The 16776-nt window shown below is 48.5% G+C and overlaps 3 protein-coding genes across 5 annotated transcripts in view; 1 reads left to right on the top strand and 2 right to left on the bottom strand.

Moving 5' to 3' along the window:
* Positions 1 to 2100, bottom strand: part of LOC120821536 (sodium-driven chloride bicarbonate exchanger) — a 37471-nt gene extending 35371 nt beyond the window's left edge. For both annotated transcript variants that reach the window (XM_040180557.2, XM_040180205.2), the window contains exons 1-2: positions 1271 to 2100; positions 188 to 211 (exon numbers count right to left, since the gene is read on the bottom strand). In XM_040180557.2, the coding sequence (XP_040036491.1) occupies positions 188 to 211; positions 1271 to 1318 (72 nt within the window). In that variant the 5' untranslated portion in view covers positions 1319 to 2100. The remainder of the gene's footprint in view (positions 1 to 187; positions 212 to 1270) is intronic.
* A 439-nt stretch (positions 2101 to 2539) lies between these two features.
* Positions 2540 to 11722, top strand: stk24b (serine/threonine kinase 24b (STE20 homolog, yeast)). 2 transcript variants are annotated; one of them, XM_040181939.2, is made up of 12 exons: positions 2590 to 2722; positions 3295 to 3415; positions 6113 to 6343; positions 6594 to 6650; positions 7073 to 7181; positions 7517 to 7674; positions 8334 to 8519; positions 8611 to 8759; positions 8893 to 9016; positions 9092 to 9160; positions 9265 to 9401; positions 9508 to 11722. In XM_040181939.2, exons 2-12 carry the CDS (start codon positions 3374 to 3376, stop codon positions 9539 to 9541), a joined length of 1296 nt encoding a protein of 431 aa, XP_040037873.1. In that variant the 5' UTR covers positions 2590 to 2722; positions 3295 to 3373; the 3' UTR covers positions 9542 to 11722. The 2 variants fall into 2 exon arrangements, with proteins under 2 accessions (XP_040037790.1, XP_040037873.1); XM_040181856.2 differs by having other exon boundaries at positions 2540 to 3415.
* On the bottom strand, positions 11336 to 16052 carry LOC120822493 (solute carrier family 15 member 1). The gene is made up of 7 exons (XM_040182356.2): positions 14944 to 16052; positions 14235 to 14281; positions 13863 to 13970; positions 13659 to 13770; positions 13445 to 13582; positions 13222 to 13329; positions 11336 to 12679 (listed from the first exon to the last, which is right to left on the bottom strand). Exons 1-7 carry the CDS (start codon positions 14965 to 14967, stop codon positions 12437 to 12439), a joined length of 780 nt encoding a protein of 259 aa, XP_040038290.2. The 5' UTR covers positions 14968 to 16052; the 3' UTR covers positions 11336 to 12436.
* Positions 16053 to 16776: the final 724 nt, after the last annotated feature.

Consider the following 16776-nt stretch of genomic DNA (forward strand, 5'->3'; position numbering starts at 1 on the left):
GCCACACTGAGGAGGCCTAAATACCCTGTGACTTGACCTGTGAGATCGTCGGCCTTGCCCTTTGTGTTTATGGATTTGTGGTTCTGTAACAAGTGTATCCAACCGAGTTACCGCAGTTATAACTGAGCAGATCATGTGATGTGCCCCCCCCCCTCTTATTCAGATGAAGAACGGGTCGTGTACTCACCACATTTTCTTGGGAACTTTGCTCCTGCAAATAAAGAGAAACAAACAAAAAAGAAACATCAGGACAAAAGCAGGGCATGTGGACACCTACCATAGGCTCATGTAATAAAACCGTCCTGTGTGAGAGCGACAGGGGTCTGACATGACGTCATCCGGCGTTAAGCCCACTCCTCTGCTGTGACCTTGGGAACATGCTAGGATCACATTATGTACTGAGGTGTGTCTGAAATACCGAATCACCACACGACAACACCTCACATACTCATACGCATCCTGGCGGAAACCATGACAACGCGTGGGCTCAGGGAGGGGGGGGGGCATGCGGAAGCGTCAGCGTGAGTTACAACGACAGGGAAGCAACCGCATCGAGACTGCATCAGAGTGGGGGTCCTCCGCCCCCCCCCTCTCCACACCACATCAGCCCCATCCGGCTCCACTGTGCGGCGTAAAACTGATGGGACCCTGTTTTCCTTCTGTCGCGGTGGATCGAGTGACCGATCACTCATGAAATACATGTTGCGCTGGGCTGTAAAAAAAGAAGTGCGTATAGCCGCACACAAACACGGGCCAAATGGGCTTATGGGTGATACGATCGTAATGATCCAGGTGAAGCTCCTCGCAGAAAAGATGGAGGGACGGTGCGGCCCGATGAGGCGCACACCTCCCATCGGCGAGCCGTCTGTCAACCGACAACAGCGGGTTTTCATAAGGGAACCGAAACCGGGTCCAATCGCGGACCATTTACAATGGCGGAAAAAGGCCAAATGCGAATCGCTGTAGGTGATGACTGAAGCTGCCGTGTAGCACCGTGCCAACCCGCGCGGAGGCGTACGCGTCCGTGGGTTCTGGATGCACTGCACACGAGAGTGCGCTACGCTGCGCAACCGGTCCAGCCGGGCCGCGGCGCGCGGGGGCGAACCCCGGGGGGGGGGCCCGAAATGTGGGCCATTTGGAGAAATGTCGAAGGTGTGAGCGCACACATCTGTGAGACGCTTCCCCTTCGGTGCTCAAATCTCACGACGCGTTACGGCCGACACCTCGGGTGCAAACGTGACATCGAGCACAAAGCCGCGCGTGCACTTACCGTGGGTAAGAGCGGCTCCATCTGGGCTCCTTGATCGGTGATGTCCATCTTCTCTTCTCTGTGCGGTCTTCCCTTTCTCCTTGGCTCCTCGACAGGCGAGTCGTGACGCGCCGCTCCGCTGCTGCCGAACGCTGGCTGAAGACTGCTCTCTCTTTTTATTTCCTTCTCTTTTTTTAAATGAAGTATTTAAAAACCCAAACACCGCCGCCTCACGTTCACCGGCCGGGTTTTCTCAAATGGAGATAGCGCAGCATTCCCGTCCTGACCCATTTACGCACGAAGGAGGGAGGCAGCGCTTCCTATTATCGCACGCGTTCGACCCCCGGACGACGAGGCGTGTGTGTGCGTGTGTGCGTGTGAGAGAGAGAGAGAGAGAGAGAGAGAGAGAGGGAGAGAATTCATCTGCGATGACTATCGCCGCTCCGCATAAACAGCCTCACAAACCACAGACGCGAGGGTTTCATTTAGTGTACCTGAGTGAGAACCCCGTTCATTTGGAAATCTTTAAAAATGGGGCCAATTAGGGATTTTGAGTTGTTTGTACCGATGATTGATGCGTACCATTCAAACGGTTTGTTTCGGACCTCTTTGTATGTAATCCCGCAGAGGCAGCAGCAATCACTTTTGGATTTGGCACGCAAATGCCTTCTTTGATGTGGCCGAAGAATGTGCACGTTCACAAGCGCCCCCCCCCCCCCCCCCCCCCCCCGTTAGAACATGTTGAATCACCTCGACCATCACAATCCGCTGCAGATATCCATCAATTCTGTGATGATGCATCAAAGGCTTCTTGGCGACCACGACAAACACCGGTTGCAGTGATGCACGGGCAAAACACTAATTCTGGCTCCCTGCAGAACCACACGAAAAGAGGGCTGCTGCTGCTCCCGCGAGGACAACGATGACAACGACGACGACGACGATGATGACAAAGGTGCGATGGCGCCCTCCTGTGGCGAAACACGCGAAACGCAGAGTTAAGACGCAATTGGCGCTGCAAGAAAGCATCGTTTGGAGAGTTGGAATCACAGAGGAGTACGATGTCTGTGCGATGTCGTACTAAAGTGTCAACAAAATAAAGTGCGTTTAAGTGTGGGGACGCGTGCCTCACGCGCGTCCTAATGGCCATTTGGATATCTGGACCAAAATCACCAGATCGCAGGAACCAATTGGCGTTTTATCAGACGAGATTCGGAGCCACAGAATCGACCTCTCAAGGTATAACCGACTCCAAAAACTTTTTTTGGGGAGGGGGGGGCAGACCTCGGTATCCACCTGGCACCACCACTGATGGAGCAGCGCTGTTGTTGATCCGGATCCGCCCATCCAGGCGTCACAGCACCGACAAGATGGCCGAGAGTACGGGACGAAAGTGAGGGAGGAAACAAAAACACGGGCGAGCTATTCCTGCCGCGGATGCCCCGACCCGGAGCGCGGCTGAAAGGCTGAAAGGCAAGTTAGCGAAAAAAAAAAAAAGAGCGCAGTGCCGCCGGTGGATTCTAGGGCGCCTTCTTCGGTGCGTGACGTTTTCGGCATGCGGACAAACGGTGCTCCGAGCCGGCGCGCTGACGGGAACGTCCGTTGGGTTGTCTGCGTCGGCTAGCTAGCCGACGAGCTAACCATGTTAGCTAGCTGACAACACCGCTGGCGCGAGAGAAGACGCGTTCACTTCAAGTGACAGCTGGGTCATTTTTAAATAAACAGTCGTCGCCACTCCGCTTCTATGAATTAAAGATAATGCGTTGCGGCGGGAAAGCTTCCCCCGAGTGGGAACGCGGATTTAACAGCTAGCGCTTAGCAACCTAACATTGCGGATTTCTGCAGTTAGCATTAGCAGACGGCTGTTAGCTTGCTCAGCTGTTTTTTTTTTTTGTTGTTGATGACTTTGGGTCGAAAACGCACAAGAAAAGGTGCGTGTGGTGGGTGGGGGGCGTTTTTCTCTCCGCATAGCGGTACCTGAGGAGGCTCTCGGCGTGACCAGGTGTCCGGGGGAGGTACGCTGACATTACCGGTACCGCCGGCAGGGACCGTAACCATAAGTCGACCCGAGGAGACGCCGGCCCCGCGTTGTTGGACGAGGCGCAGATCCAGCCAGCAGCAACCATGGCGCACTCTCCGGTCCAGGGTAACCTGCCAGGGATGCAGGTAAGCCACACGTCTTTTACAATCCCCCAGACATAAAGTTAGTCTGGGTCAACGCTAAAACAAGATGTACACTATTTATTTTTTGGGGGGGGCTCCCAGCTCCGGGTTCGCTTCCCTATGTGCATCTCGGGTAACGTTAACTTCCACCTCGTAAAAAGCTCACTCTCTCTCGGGGCCGTAAACTCTTCAAAGCTCATAATGCACCCATATTAATGCTGCAATGGGCTGAATGAATGGGAGGGAGGAAAAAAACAAAAACGTCTCGACATAAAATACCAAACAACACAAACGTGAGTGGAGGATAGACACCGTAGCGTGTATGCGACGCCGGACCAAACGTCATAACCTTAACGCCCATCTCCGCTATGGCGTCCTTTAGCATATTGACACCCTGCCACCGAATGTCACATTTTTGCGACAGAAGAATGCGCAGTGAACGCAACGCGAACTCATCCGGGACTTCAGGTCCCCCGTATGGAAACTCTCAAGCACACGCGCCTTGATTTAGCCACTGCCGCTATCTTTAGGAATTTGCCCAGAGGGGATCATTGTGTTGGGAAGATGACTAGATAACTGTTCTTAATGCAAACTGCCTGGCGCTCCAGATTGGCTTCCCCTTCGCAGATTGCTCTGCTTGGGAAGTAAATGCGTGCAGACTCAGAATCTGGGAGAGCTGCGGGGAACAAATGGCATAACAACTAAGAAATAAATTGTGAAGAAGTTGGTCGCTGGCAGTCAGGTGACGGTTGTTCTTAAAGGACACGGAGGCAAGGGGAAAGTTTTAGCTGGTCAGCTGATATGCGATGCAGCATTTCAGAAGGCCTTTGAGTCTGGTCCATACCTACCAGTGTAAGATTTAGATCTGCCAGCAAAAGCTCTTATTCCAATTCCAAGCCTTGTCCCTGAAGAAAGTATTATACTGTTGTAACACGACATGAGTCATCACTTGATCACCTCCGTCCACACTTTCCATTAGTGGAATCACCGTTTAGATGCTCAAATGAATCTCATTCAACCTAAAAGGGTCTTTGTTGGTGACACAAGGAACTCTTTATTTTCTTGTGTTTATATAAGGTGGCTGTTTCTTTTTTAGCTATCTGAAAAAAAGCATATTGACCCGGTCTCTGCTCTGAAAAGGTCATAAATAGGAAATGATTTTTGCTCTTGTGTTTTCCTCACAAAAGCCCCCGGCGGGCTCACTTCCGGCAGGGTTTCTCTTTCTTTTTTTTCTTTTTTTCTTCTCGTCTTCGGTCAACGCTCCAACACACACATGCAGCTACAGTGTGCTGCCAACGACAAGTCGGAGATCTGAGGGCTCCATTGCCCCCCCCCCCCGTCCTTGTGTATGTCAGAGTGCCAACAGCCTTTTCTGGCACTAACGGTGATATTGTGCTTTTCCTCTTGCCTCCCGGCACCAGCTGGCCAATCTGTCCGAAACCCAGTATCCAACACATCCGTCGCTTATCTGCATCATGGCCTCATCGCTGATTCCAAATGAATGCGTTCTACCTCAAAACTTCACACCAGAGACCCGTGTATCTTTATTCAACTCCGATCAAGTTCGGTTGAAGCTAGCGTCGTTGATCTGGAGAAATTAGCACGAGTCCGCTAGATATAAACCCCCAAAAAACGTTGCAGTGTTGACTGGCAGCACTGGCTCAAAAAGCTAAATCTAGTGGAGAAATGTCGCCCTCACCAGGGCTCGTCTTAAATGCAGAACGATTCTCAAGATTTATGACATATTTTGATTAATTCACTTTTTTTTTGTAATTTGTTTTAGAAAAAAATAAATAAATGCCTATAATTTGAACAAATTCAAGCACATAAGATATGTTGTTCAAACCATTACGCCACCCTCCAGAAATCTGTGGTTTCTGGAGGGTTGGTGGGACAAAGAAACAGACGTTTGGAGATTTGCTGGTGAACTAATGCTGCGTTAACACCAAAAGCAAAGCAAATTTTCACCACGCTTCACTCGCCCGACTAGTTGTAGTTAATCCGACTTCGCTTCAGAAGTGCTTGTCTCAGTAAAAACTGTCATCATGTCCGTCATCCACCATGGACATAAACACTATTTCTGCTCTGTACTTGTTGTGGAAACTACACAAACGTCAGACACCAACTAACTTGCAGGCGTTCAGTCTGCGCTGCCTGTCTGCGGTGAGCGGCACTTAAAGTGTCATAAAGTGTATTCAAGCTTTGGCAGCAGGACGGCGGTGATGACGAGCGGAAGACTGCGTCGGGGGAATTTATTCCATTTGCTTCGCCTTTTCGCGTGGCGTCTTTCGCGGCCCGTTGAAAATTCCCCTTCCGCTGCAACCATTTCTCGCCTGTGCATTCACTTTGCATGGAATCCACTCGCGTGAATAGTTTGCTTCGCTTTTGGTGTGAATGCCACATCAGATGAGATAATAATTTCACAGATCAATTGAGAAACAAATTAAACATTATTTCAATGCTTCCCAACCTGCCTGTTATCCAACTATTACACTCTTTCCCTTTCATTCTCCTTTGTGTCCCTCTCTGTGTGCACAAACAGAGCGAGTGAATTAATGTATCCTGTAAGAATGCCTCCCCTCAACCCACCCGCTGGCGTTTCCTATTTACTCCCCCCGGCATTCAGTTCTTTTTCAAACATTCCCTTTGCATGTTTTGAACTCTCTCTCTCTCTCTCCCCCACTTTCCTGTCGCCGGCAGAACACCAAGGCCGACCCGGAAGAACTGTTCACCAAGCTGGAGCGCATCGGCAAGGGCTCGTTCGGCGAGGTGTTCAAAGGCATCGACAATCGCACCCAGAAGGTGGTGGCCATCAAGACCATCGACCTGGAGGAGGCCGAGGACGAGATCGAGGACATCCAGCAGGAGATCACCGTGCTGAGCCAGTGCGACAGCCCCTTCGTCACCAAGTACTACGGCTCGTACCTCAAGGTGACGCTTGTGATGGCGACCGGGTTACGGTCTGTGGCGTGCAGTAAGCGTTAGTTCTGCGAGCCACAATGGGAGGGGAGGATTGCTCTTTGTCCGCCCACCTCGTTTCCCCCGGAAATTGTAAAGCGGATTGTGGGGTCATCAGGACTCGTTTGCATCTCGCAATGAATCCATAACAAATTAAGATGAGTCATCGGCGTCCCCCCGCGGCGCTCACCGTCCTCGCTTCTCTCTGTCTCCCCTGTCCCAGGACACAAAGCTATGGATCATCATGGAGTACTTGGGCGGAGGCTCGGCCTTGGATTTGGTAGGTGCACGCCGACGTCTGTTCGCCCTTCTATGCCTTTGAGTTAACGATACAGAAAAGTTTTTGTCATTTTGTGGGCTTCCTTTTGAGTAGCCTGAACATTTGTCACTCTTGCGTCCCAAGAAGAGCATTCTTCACATTTGAAATTGCCGACATCACATTTTGTGTCTTCGCTTCATCACGTGAAGAATGCTTTTTGTCTTCTCTCGATTACTGTGTACGTTCCGAGGACATCAGCTCCTGCCAGCCTCTCCGGAAATTAAATTGCACGCAGTCTTTTTCGCAGTTGTTTGGCATGTTTAATAGTAAGACGGGGAGGAAGAGGAAGTATGGAAGGAAAAATGATTTAAGATACAGACGAAGATCAGGCTTTCAAACAACGTGTCAGAAATGTTCTATGTCGGTTTGTTCCCCCTCCAAAGATGGAACCCGGATGCCTGGACGAAACCCAGATCGCCACCATCCTGAGGGAGATCCTCAAGGGGCTGGAGTACCTGCACTCTGAGAAGAAGATCCACCGGGATATCAAAGGTAGCCGGGCGGCCTGGGAGCGTGCCGCTGTCAGAGGCCGAGGGCTTCCAGCATCACGGAGCACACACAAAATATCACGTAGTGCCTTAATGGTATTGATGTGCGCTTATGAGTTTCACTCATTGTGGAGGTTGTGTTGCATGGGGGGTCAGGGGAGGTGATTGAGGTGAACGCTGCAGCGCTTCAGTTAAAAGGCTGCTGACCGTGGTCAGTTTGCAAAAATAAATCGGCGAAGCAGATAGATGCCGCCTACGGAGGAGGCATGTGTACGTGTGTGTGTTCTCTGAGCCGCATCACGCCATCCTTCCATCTGTCCCCCCTCCCCATCCCCACAGCCGCCAACGTGCTGCTCTCTGAGCAGGGGGAGGTGAAGCTGGCGGATTTCGGCGTGGCGGGCCAGCTCACCGACACCCAGATCAAACGCAACACCTTCGTCGGCACGCCCTTCTGGATGGCCCCCGAGGTCATCAAACAGTCAGCGTATGACTCCAAGGTGAGGGGGGCGGGGTCTCGCTGTACGCTCCGCGTGTGTTTCGTCAGGTTGACTTGCAACAACGGTGTGCTCACAGTGGTACGGCGTCCGGCAGCTAGGGGCGGGGCTTAAGTTTCCACCGACGGGCTCTCTGAGGTGTAACCTCAGCTCAGACGGCTGAAGTGAGTGGCGCTTGCAGCTTTCCGCCGTGCACGTGGAAAGCCTGCCGCGTTGCTATGGCAACAAGCAACCGTGAGCTGCCCTTCGCCAGTGGATCCCCGCTTCTGTTCCGTTGCACGAGCCTAATCCGGTTTCCATTTAATGCAATTTGACTTAAACAGCAGACCAGGTCGGGGCGACAAAATGACAAAAAAGTGGAGTTGCTCTCAAGAGAGGAATAAAACTGCGGCCCGGTCGGCATTTTGGAAGCCTCAAATTCAGCAGACCGGTCAGATGGTTGACCACCTCAAACCGGGAAGTAGGCGTATAGAGCGGTCCAGCCCCGGCCACCCGTCTGCATAGCGGCATGTGTTTAAGCCTCTTTTGAGATGCCGTAAACCGTATCAAACAAATGGGACTAAATCTCACCGTCCCTGAACCCGCTCAATAACCCAGTGAGGCTTCATTCCTCTGGAGCCATTTCCCCTCTTTCATGTTTTTGCCCCTCCGTGCATCTCCAGGCCGACATCTGGTCGCTGGGTATCACGGCCATCGAGCTGGCGAAAGGTGAGCCGCCCCACTCGGAGCTCCACCCCATGAAGGTCCTGTTCCTCATCCCAAAGAACACCCCGCCCACGCTGGAGGGCAGCTACAGCAAGCCGCTCAAGGAGTTCATCGAGGCGTGCCTCAACAAAGAGCCCAGCTTCGTGAGTAGTCGTCTCGCATTGAGAGAAAAATCTTTTCCAGACTTTGCGGTCCGCCGTCGTCGGCTCACCCCCCCCCTCTCCGCGTCCCCAGAGGCCGACCGCCAAAGAGCTGCTGAAGCATAAGCTGATTGTGCGCCACGCGAAAAAGACGTCCTACCTGACGGAGCTGGTGGACAAGTACAAACGGTGGAAGGCGGAGCAGTCGAGAACCGCAGAGTCCAGTTCGGACGAGTCCGACTCGTACGTTTCAGCCCTCCTCGCTTTCTTTGTATTTACGCCATGCAATGATTTTTTTAAATTATGTACATTTTTAAAAAAAGTCTTCTCTGCTGCTCCACTACCGTTTGTTGTTGTTCTCTTTTCGTCCAATCAGAGAGCAGGACGGCCAGGCGTCGGGCGGGAACGACTTTGGCAGCGACGACTGGATCTTCACCATCCGAGAGAAGGACCCCAAGAAGCTGCAGAACGGGGAGGGGCAGTCGGGGGCGGCAGACCAGGTGAGGGCGTCAAAGATAAAAAGTTACAGTTCATCACTGGGGACAATTCTTTACGACTACCGCTGTCTTTCACAGACAAAAGACATTCCAAAGAGGCCTTATTCACAGAGCCTGGCCACGGTCATCTCTCCGGCACTAGCTGAGGTCAGTCGGTTGGTCTTCCCCGCTCTCCCTTCTCGCCTCACTTGAGTGTTTCATTCGGATCGGAACCCACCCTCTACCCCCCCTTCCCCTCTGCCCCCCCTCAGCTGAAGGCACGTCAGGAGCAGGTCAACGGGAACCCAATGGTCCTGGACGAGCTGAGGGAGGCCATCCTGCTGGCCGAGGAGTCTTACCCCGGCATCGCCGACTCCCTGGTGGCTCACATGGTCCAGCGGCTCCAGAGGTAACGCCACACCGTCCCTCATCTGGTCGTCTAGATTGCAAAATGTATTATTCTTTATTTTTTAAACTGCAGAAGACAATGATGTAGCCTCTAATTTCTCCTGCAGTTTCTCCACAAGCCGGGCGTCCGCCTCCTCCTAGTAACCGGCTTTTTGCTCCGGCCCTCATCTCCGGACCCCCCCAAACACCTCAGCCAGGTCGGAGGGTCGAGCCGCTCAACACCAGCCGACCACATTTGACCGTGTGTGGGGGCGCTGACCTACTCTGTAAAAACGACTGATTGCCAAAGTGGAAGCGCACAGCTTCTTTCAGCCACTGACGAGAGGGGAAGTTCAGGTGGGAGTGGAGGGGGGGAGGGCAGCAGCCCACGACAGAATGACTCCAGCCCCACGCCGCCGCCACCAAGTCTCCGGGTGGAATCTGCTTGAAGAATCTCCCTTTGCCCACCACCGCAAAATCCAAGACTTCATTGCCCCCCCCTCTCAACGCAGGCATCATATCCCCAGAACCTCTGAAAAGCAACCTGTAGGGATATTGTGTGTGTGTGTGTGTGCGTGCATGTGTGCGTGTGCGTGTGTGCAAGACTCCGTGTTAAGGCAAATTTGCAGCATTCTTAATGAAACCTCAGGTAAAGTGCTTTAAGTGGACTTTGAGGGGTGTGGCCATGCTGTACATGATTACTGCGGGGGGGGGAGGAAAGAAATGGATCACTGTGCACAAAATGGTAAAGTGCATTTTGTAGATATTGACAAGTGTTTAAAAGCGGATCATTAAACCGGAGCTAAACAATAAATGCCTTTCTGAGACGGACACACACACATCTGGCATTTCATCGCAGGTTTTTGGTTCCTCTCAGAGTAAATTCGAGCTCTTGTTCCATCAGTGTTATTTTTTTTTCCTCTGTGACCGAGTTTTGAATCGGCAGACTAACTACGATACTAAGCGTACTTTTGTTTAGAGTCCTCTTCTTGTTTTGTGTAGTCCGGTGAAGAAAATAAAAGACAACCCGTTCTTTGATTTTAAATCGTTTAGGACAATGGAGGTGGAATGACACCGTTTGAGTGGAGCCCAAGACATTTACAAAGGGGTTTAGGGGGGCGGTCGAGCGCCGATATCATGGGAAGTATTATTTTTCCTTGGCAACAAATTTCTCGTTTTGCTTTTTTCAAGTGGCGGTGAAGATCTCCCCCGCAGCCAAACATAGATCGGATTACACACCGCTGACGTCGACGCCATCCCATACTTGTTTTGTTTCTCACTTCCACGCCGTGCTAGAAGTGCCATATCTCTTTTAATGCTCTGCCCAGATATTGGTAGTATGATTTGCACCTTCCGTTGTATTTTTTTTCAATCTTTTTTTTTTGCACTTTGAAAGTGTGAAGTATTTTTAAAGCGTGTAAGAGGAAGAACAAAAAAAAACCACACACAAGGAAGTATTGCTAATAGCCATGTTTTAGTATACAGTAATCCCTCGTTTATCGCGGGGGTTACGTTCCGAAAATGACCCGCGATAAGTGAAATCCGCGAAATAGAAAACTTTTTTTTTTTTTACAATTAGCAACTATTACATGTATACAAATACAGTGACTGGCGTGTAGGCCGTTTCACTGCTCTTCAGACTGGGCCGCTGCATCCTGACTGCGCTCTGCAGTGTTCTCTTCTTCTGAAGCCCGCGGTGCAGGTGTGTTTGTTCGGGAGAAGAACATAGTGATAGGCAGCTGTTGTCGCTCTTTTTTCTTCTTTGCAAAAAGATCCTTGTACACCGACATGCCACCATCGATTACGTTGGAGAACTGTAATGAACGGCTCGGGAGTGAGTTTTTAGCGAATCAGAATGCAGAGCACAATGCACCAAAAAAAAAAAAAATGCATTATGAAAATCCGCGAAATAGCGAATCCGCGATAAGTGAACCGCGAAGTGGCGAGGGATCACTGTATATGTTTACTTAAGAGTTCCAGAATTTACTACTGTGCTAATGCAGCAATAATGTTGAGGAGTTGCATCAAGACGCACTTGTCAACACAGGGATCGAAAGAAATTAAGAAATATCTGATATTTTTATAACTGCAAAGATGGAAATATGGAATGCTTTATGGATATGAGCGCCTGCATCGGGCAAAAAAAAGTAATTTACTTTACAGAACAACATATGCTACGGAAATAACAAAATGTGTACATTTGGTCTCCTTTATCATAGCTGACAGTTTATAGTACTGTATATAATCTTTGCTTGTGTCATTTGAGGATTCCCAAGTTAAATGTGAGCTCCTTGTAAGCTTTCAAAGTGACATGAGAAATAAAGATCTATTGCTAACTGAGAACCTTTTGTCGTGCATGTCTCATTAACATGTGTAGAGGTGGTGTTTTTAAGACAGCAACATGATACTGTACATACAAATTCAGTGACTGTGCTAATGCTAGTAGTCTAAGAAGTTCACGTTCTTTATTTTAGCCACATTCTCTTTACTTTTTGGCCCCAATATTTTGCCGTTCTGTAGAAAGTATTTTGAAAATTCTCCCTAATATAAGCATTTCAATTCTCATTTTGATAAATGTTAGCGTTGACCTCATGCGTGATACTGAATAATACGAAGTGAAATCGTACACACAGCTAGATAAGAAAGGATCTTTATTAAAACATTAGTGAGCTATTGTGACGGGGACCAAAAGCAAATGAGTTTAATTTTGGAAAATGAACAGTTTCTGTTCAAATATTACCCAGCAACACATTAAATTGTATATATTTACGAGTGACGAAATATTACAACACTTTGCTTGGAAATTGATAAAAATGTTGGAATGTTTTCCAACATTTATATCAAGTGTGAATTACATAAGTGTGTTGCTATACAGTGCAACACAATTTATTATTTTAAAAAAAGGTTAATTTTCAAAGGGAAAAGCATAACTGACTTCTAAAGATCCAGTTTTTTTATAATACGAGTCACCTAAGAAAAGGCTTTGAAGTTTCTAAGATCTAAGTTTGTGTTCTACCATCTTCTGACGAGATCCAGATCAGCTAAGAAGAAGTTGCCTCAGATCCTGGTCTGTTTCTGCTCCTCGTTGTCGTAGCTGGAGTCAGAACTCCTCCTCTCCTCCTTGTGTTGCTCCACCGAGTCCTTCCTGGAGTTCCTCCTCTTCTCTTTCTGTTTGGGGTCAATCTGGGCGAACTCGGCCTCTATCTTTGCCGGGTCAATGTACGTGTAGAAGTAGGCCATGATGGCAAAGATGACGCACACCACCAGAAGAAGAGAGGCGAAGAGGACGTACTCGGCCCACTGGTGAACAGAAACAAACAGCGTTAATTTGGGGCTAAACTGAAGAAATAGCCAATAGAGAGAAATACACCTTGATTTAAGATTTTGATCCTATCCGTTATATGTTCTATCAAACTGCTGGTGAGGAGAATATATGTCTCCTAATGTTTGTGAGCATAACTTTGCAATGGGAAAAATTGATATTTTGAGCATTGTTAGCATTTAGCTTACAGGTTTCTATAATGCTCACAATGCAAACTAAAACAACTCTTTTTACCCTTAACTATTATAATACGCAGCAAAATGTGCTCAAAGTTATAGGAAAATTCTAACATAACTCGATGGTGAACATAGCATGTGCTGAGCTAGGACGGTGAACATGGCCAACCTCCTGCTAAACAGCATGTTAGCATTTAACTCTTATGTTCATTGGTACCGCCTCATGGCGCCGTTAGCATGGCTGTGAAATCTTGTTTTAAGGCCAAAAATTATCACGCTTTTCTCAATTGTAATAACTTAAAGGTTTACTTAGGTGAACATGGCTTCGTATGAAGTCCACAAACCTGGTCTTGCAGTGTCGCAGCCTCTGCGACTATGAGCACAATTATGTTGCCAAAAGCATTCGTTAAGAGCCAACCAGCCTGCAGCACGGACTTCATATTGCTTGGCGCCTGGAGAGCAAAAAGGGAAAAAGAACCAGAGCAAATTAGGAAAAGACGCAGTCCACATCTGTATTTAGTGTCAAAATTCCGTTCAGACAGACATCATCCAGAGGAAATCCCTTACCTGGGAGTAGGAGAACTCCAGGCCAGTGACGGAGAACACCACCTCCCCTAAGGTGAGGAGGAAGTACTGTGGAATCTGCCAGGCCATGTGAAAGCTGTTCTGCTCCATGTCCAACACGGGTCGGATGCTCTGCTCGCACTATAAGACAAGATGTGTTACCTCGACCCCATACAGAAGGTTACATTCAAGCTAAATAAATATATTCACGAGTTACATTCGATCCAAATGCGAAAGTCGGCGGTATGATCAGGGTGAAAGAGCTGCCGAAGCCCAGTTCCTGAGTGTAGACACACTCTTCAGCAGCGCTCTTGATTTTGAACTGAGCTCTGAGGTGAAGAGAAAAACACAGGTGAGAACAAAGACCCGTCTGGTACTGTGCGGCTGTTTGTGGCATAAACATGAAGAAAAAAAGTCTTACGATCCCTTTGGTACGGCGAGGTAGACGGACATGTTGTTGGCGCTGACGTCCCCAAAGTCCAAGTTACCAATCGTTACGTTCAGATCTGAGTCCAAGCCGTTGAAAAATCTGGCGGGAGGACATTTCTCAATATCTTTTTTTATGGAGGGAAGTAAAAGACTTTCTGGTTGGAGAGAGATAAAGATTTCTTGATAATGTAATACAGATTTATTGTAATTGTCTACATTAGCTGGTCTGAAGTAATCATGAACGCTTCTTGTCTTGATGAAAATGATTGTTCGCCAATTGCAGGGAGACAAAAAAAAAAACGAGATCAAACCTTCTGCAGTAAAAAAAGTTGTTCCAATCGGTTATTAACCATTTGAGACTTACCTGATAGCATTAGCACCCTGTTCCGGTTTTGCGTTTATGTCCGTGAACTAGAGAAAGAAAGAGACTTTATACCCTCAGCATATTTGTCCGTTAAGTTGAATTCAATATCATGGATGAAGGAACCATTAAGTCCAATTGAAATCACATTTAGTTGTCAAAATACATTTTGACGTACAATTTTACCACAATGTGCCCTGGTCATGGTGTAGCTTGGCTGGGTATCCAAAACGAGGAATAAAGCCGTTGAAAATTCTTTCTGCAGCTGTTCTTCCAGACTTATTTCTCGTTGGATAAGCTTGGGCAAATCTGGTGAAATGGTCTATTACAACCAAGATGTATTCATAACCACCCTTGCTTCTCTCTAAATGGAGGTAGTCAATGGAGACCAGTTCCAGTGGTGAAGTGCTGGTGATACTTCACATTGGTGCTCTGATGTGAACGACAGGTTTCTTCTTTTTGATACAGGGACATCTTCTGGTCACATGAGCTTCAATGTCTCTTCTCATAAAGGGCCAATAGAACCTATCTCTCGCCAAAGTAAGAACGCGCTCAGTTCCTACGTGACCCATGTCACCATGGAGGTGCTTAAGAGCCACTGTGTGGTATTTTGTGGGGAGGACGAGTTGTTGTCGCTGCTTTGTCTGCCTGTACAGCAGTTGGTTCTTGACGTGGAGTTTCCCCCATTCATGCATGAGTTTTTGCAGCGTACCTGAAGCTCCTCGCCGATCTTCATTTGACAAGACTCTCTTTGTTTCCTTCAGTCTTATTAGTGCCCCAATTGATGGGTCTTCCTTGGACAATTCTTCGGTGCATTCCACCACATACCTGTCCAGTGGTAGACGGGAGAGGGTGTCAGCGTCAACATTGCTCTTCCCTGGTCGGTACCTGATATCAAATTGAAAGTCTGCAAGTTCACCTACCCATCGGTGACCAACAGCGTTCAGTTTGACTGTGCCCATGACATATGTTAGTGGGTTATTGTCTGTGTAGATCGTGAAGTGGGGTGCATAGAACAAATAGTCCCTGAATTTCTCACAAACAGCCCATTTCAAGGCGAGGAACTCGGTATGTGTGTACTACGTGTGTCACTGTCGGCTGTTGCCACTTCATTTACGCTTGATCCTGAATAGTTATTAGCAGTAGCTCTGTCAGTGGACAATGAATGCATTGTGGTTGGGATGTTAGTCTTTCCCTCGACATTTAACTGTCAACAAGTCTCTGGACTCTTGCTTTGGTCCTCAATGATCTCATCTACTTTATCTTTCAGGTCTAATAGCTATGAAATCCCCTCATCTTCTAACATCAACAATGAGTTGCTAGACATATAAGCAGACAAATATTCAAAACAACTCTGCTCGTCATTTTTGTCCAACTTATCTGTTTCAAGCTCATCAACTGGTCCGATGCTTTGAGTGAGCTGGAAGATCTCTTCGGTTGTCAGGCTGTGTAGTCCTTTCTTTATTGTCCAAACAAAACTCTTTCTCTCGTTGTCAAACATGCCGCACGTTGTTGGGACTGTCGAGTTGCACTCTCTCGGCTTGGATTCCACTAGACTGGTTCTCTCACCCTGGCAGTCGCTCACTCGCAGTGCCCCTCGCTCCAGCAGCGTGTCATCACTCTGGTCCACGGTTCATGGATTACTGGATCAGCAGTTGTCGGACCCCCGTAGTACTGCGGATCCCGGACCAGCCCCCAAAGATCTGTTACAGGTCTCAGGATGAGAGAGCCTGATGACAGACTTGCGCCTGAGAAAAATAGTAATTAATGACACAGGCAGACGTATGGCTTCTTCTGTCAGCGTCTTCTCAAGCAATTGACAATTTATTTCACAATTTAAGTGAAAGCAAGCATATCCAGTACATGTTCTGCAGTATATGCAGAACAGCGCTGCTAGGATCCTGTTGAGGGTGCGCAAACATGAGCACATCACCCCCATCCTCAAATCACTCCTGTCTCACTCAGGGTTGAGTACAAGGTCTCCCTCCTTACCCACCAGTGCATCCATGGTGAAGCCTCCCCCTACCTCAAGGAACTCCTCACCCCACAGACCTCAACACATACCCTCCGATCTGCCTCAGCACATCTTTTAAAACCTCCCAGGACAAAGCTCCGTACAAAGGGAGATCGGGCTTTCTGTTCAGCTGCTCCTAGTCTGTGGAATGCTCTCCCTGACCACCTGAGGACACCACAGACTGTGGATGCTTTTAAACGTGGCCTAAAAACCCACCTTTTTAGGAGAGCTTTTTAGTGAACTCGTTTATGTTTATGTTTTCAAACTGTGTGTTTTTATTGTTAGCACCTGTTTTATCATGTAGCACGAAGGGATTTTCGTCGACGCACTCGTTTCAATTCATGCTTCTAAAAGTCTTGCGTGTGTTGCAGAGCAATTCACCGCCAGAACAACAGGCGGAGTAACGTGTTTTTGTTGAAGACGACCTAGAGAGTCACGTCTATTTATTTGTTTATTTATTTTATCATAGACTTTATTGCCCCGTGCATCGCCACTGCTGCTTTTCATTGCGGACACATTTGTCCCGTATTT

The sequence above is a fragment of the Gasterosteus aculeatus genome, chromosome 1, assembly GCF_964276395.1.
Source record: "Gasterosteus aculeatus chromosome 1, fGasAcu3.hap1.1, whole genome shotgun sequence".
NCBI classification, from domain to species: Eukaryota; Metazoa; Chordata; class Actinopteri; order Perciformes; family Gasterosteidae; genus Gasterosteus; species Gasterosteus aculeatus.

Excerpts from the sequence above, each read along its gene's own strand:
- stk24b (XM_040181856.2), top strand. The coding sequence starts at position 3,374 with ATGGCGCACTCTCCGGTCCAGGGTAACCTGCCAGGGATGCAG. Across the intron at positions 3,416-6,112 it reads GTAACCTGCCAGGGATGCAG|AACACCAAGGCCGACCCGGA; the intron begins GTAAGCCACACG and ends TGTCGCCGGCAG. Across the intron at positions 9,402-9,507 it reads ATGGTCCAGCGGCTCCAGAG|TTTCTCCACAAGCCGGGCGT; the intron begins GTAACGCCACAC and ends TTTCTCCTGCAG.
- LOC120822493 (XM_040182356.2), bottom strand. The coding sequence starts at position 14,967 with ATGAAGATCGGCGAGGAGCTTCAG. Across the intron at positions 14,282-14,943 it reads AGATCGGCGAGGAGCTTCAG|TTCACGGACATAAACGCAAA; the intron begins GTACGCTGCAAA and ends TTCTTTCTCTAG. Across the intron at positions 13,971-14,234 it reads CAGGGTGCTAATGCTATCAG|ATTTTTCAACGGCTTGGACT; the intron begins GTAAGTCTCAAA and ends TCCTCCCGCCAG.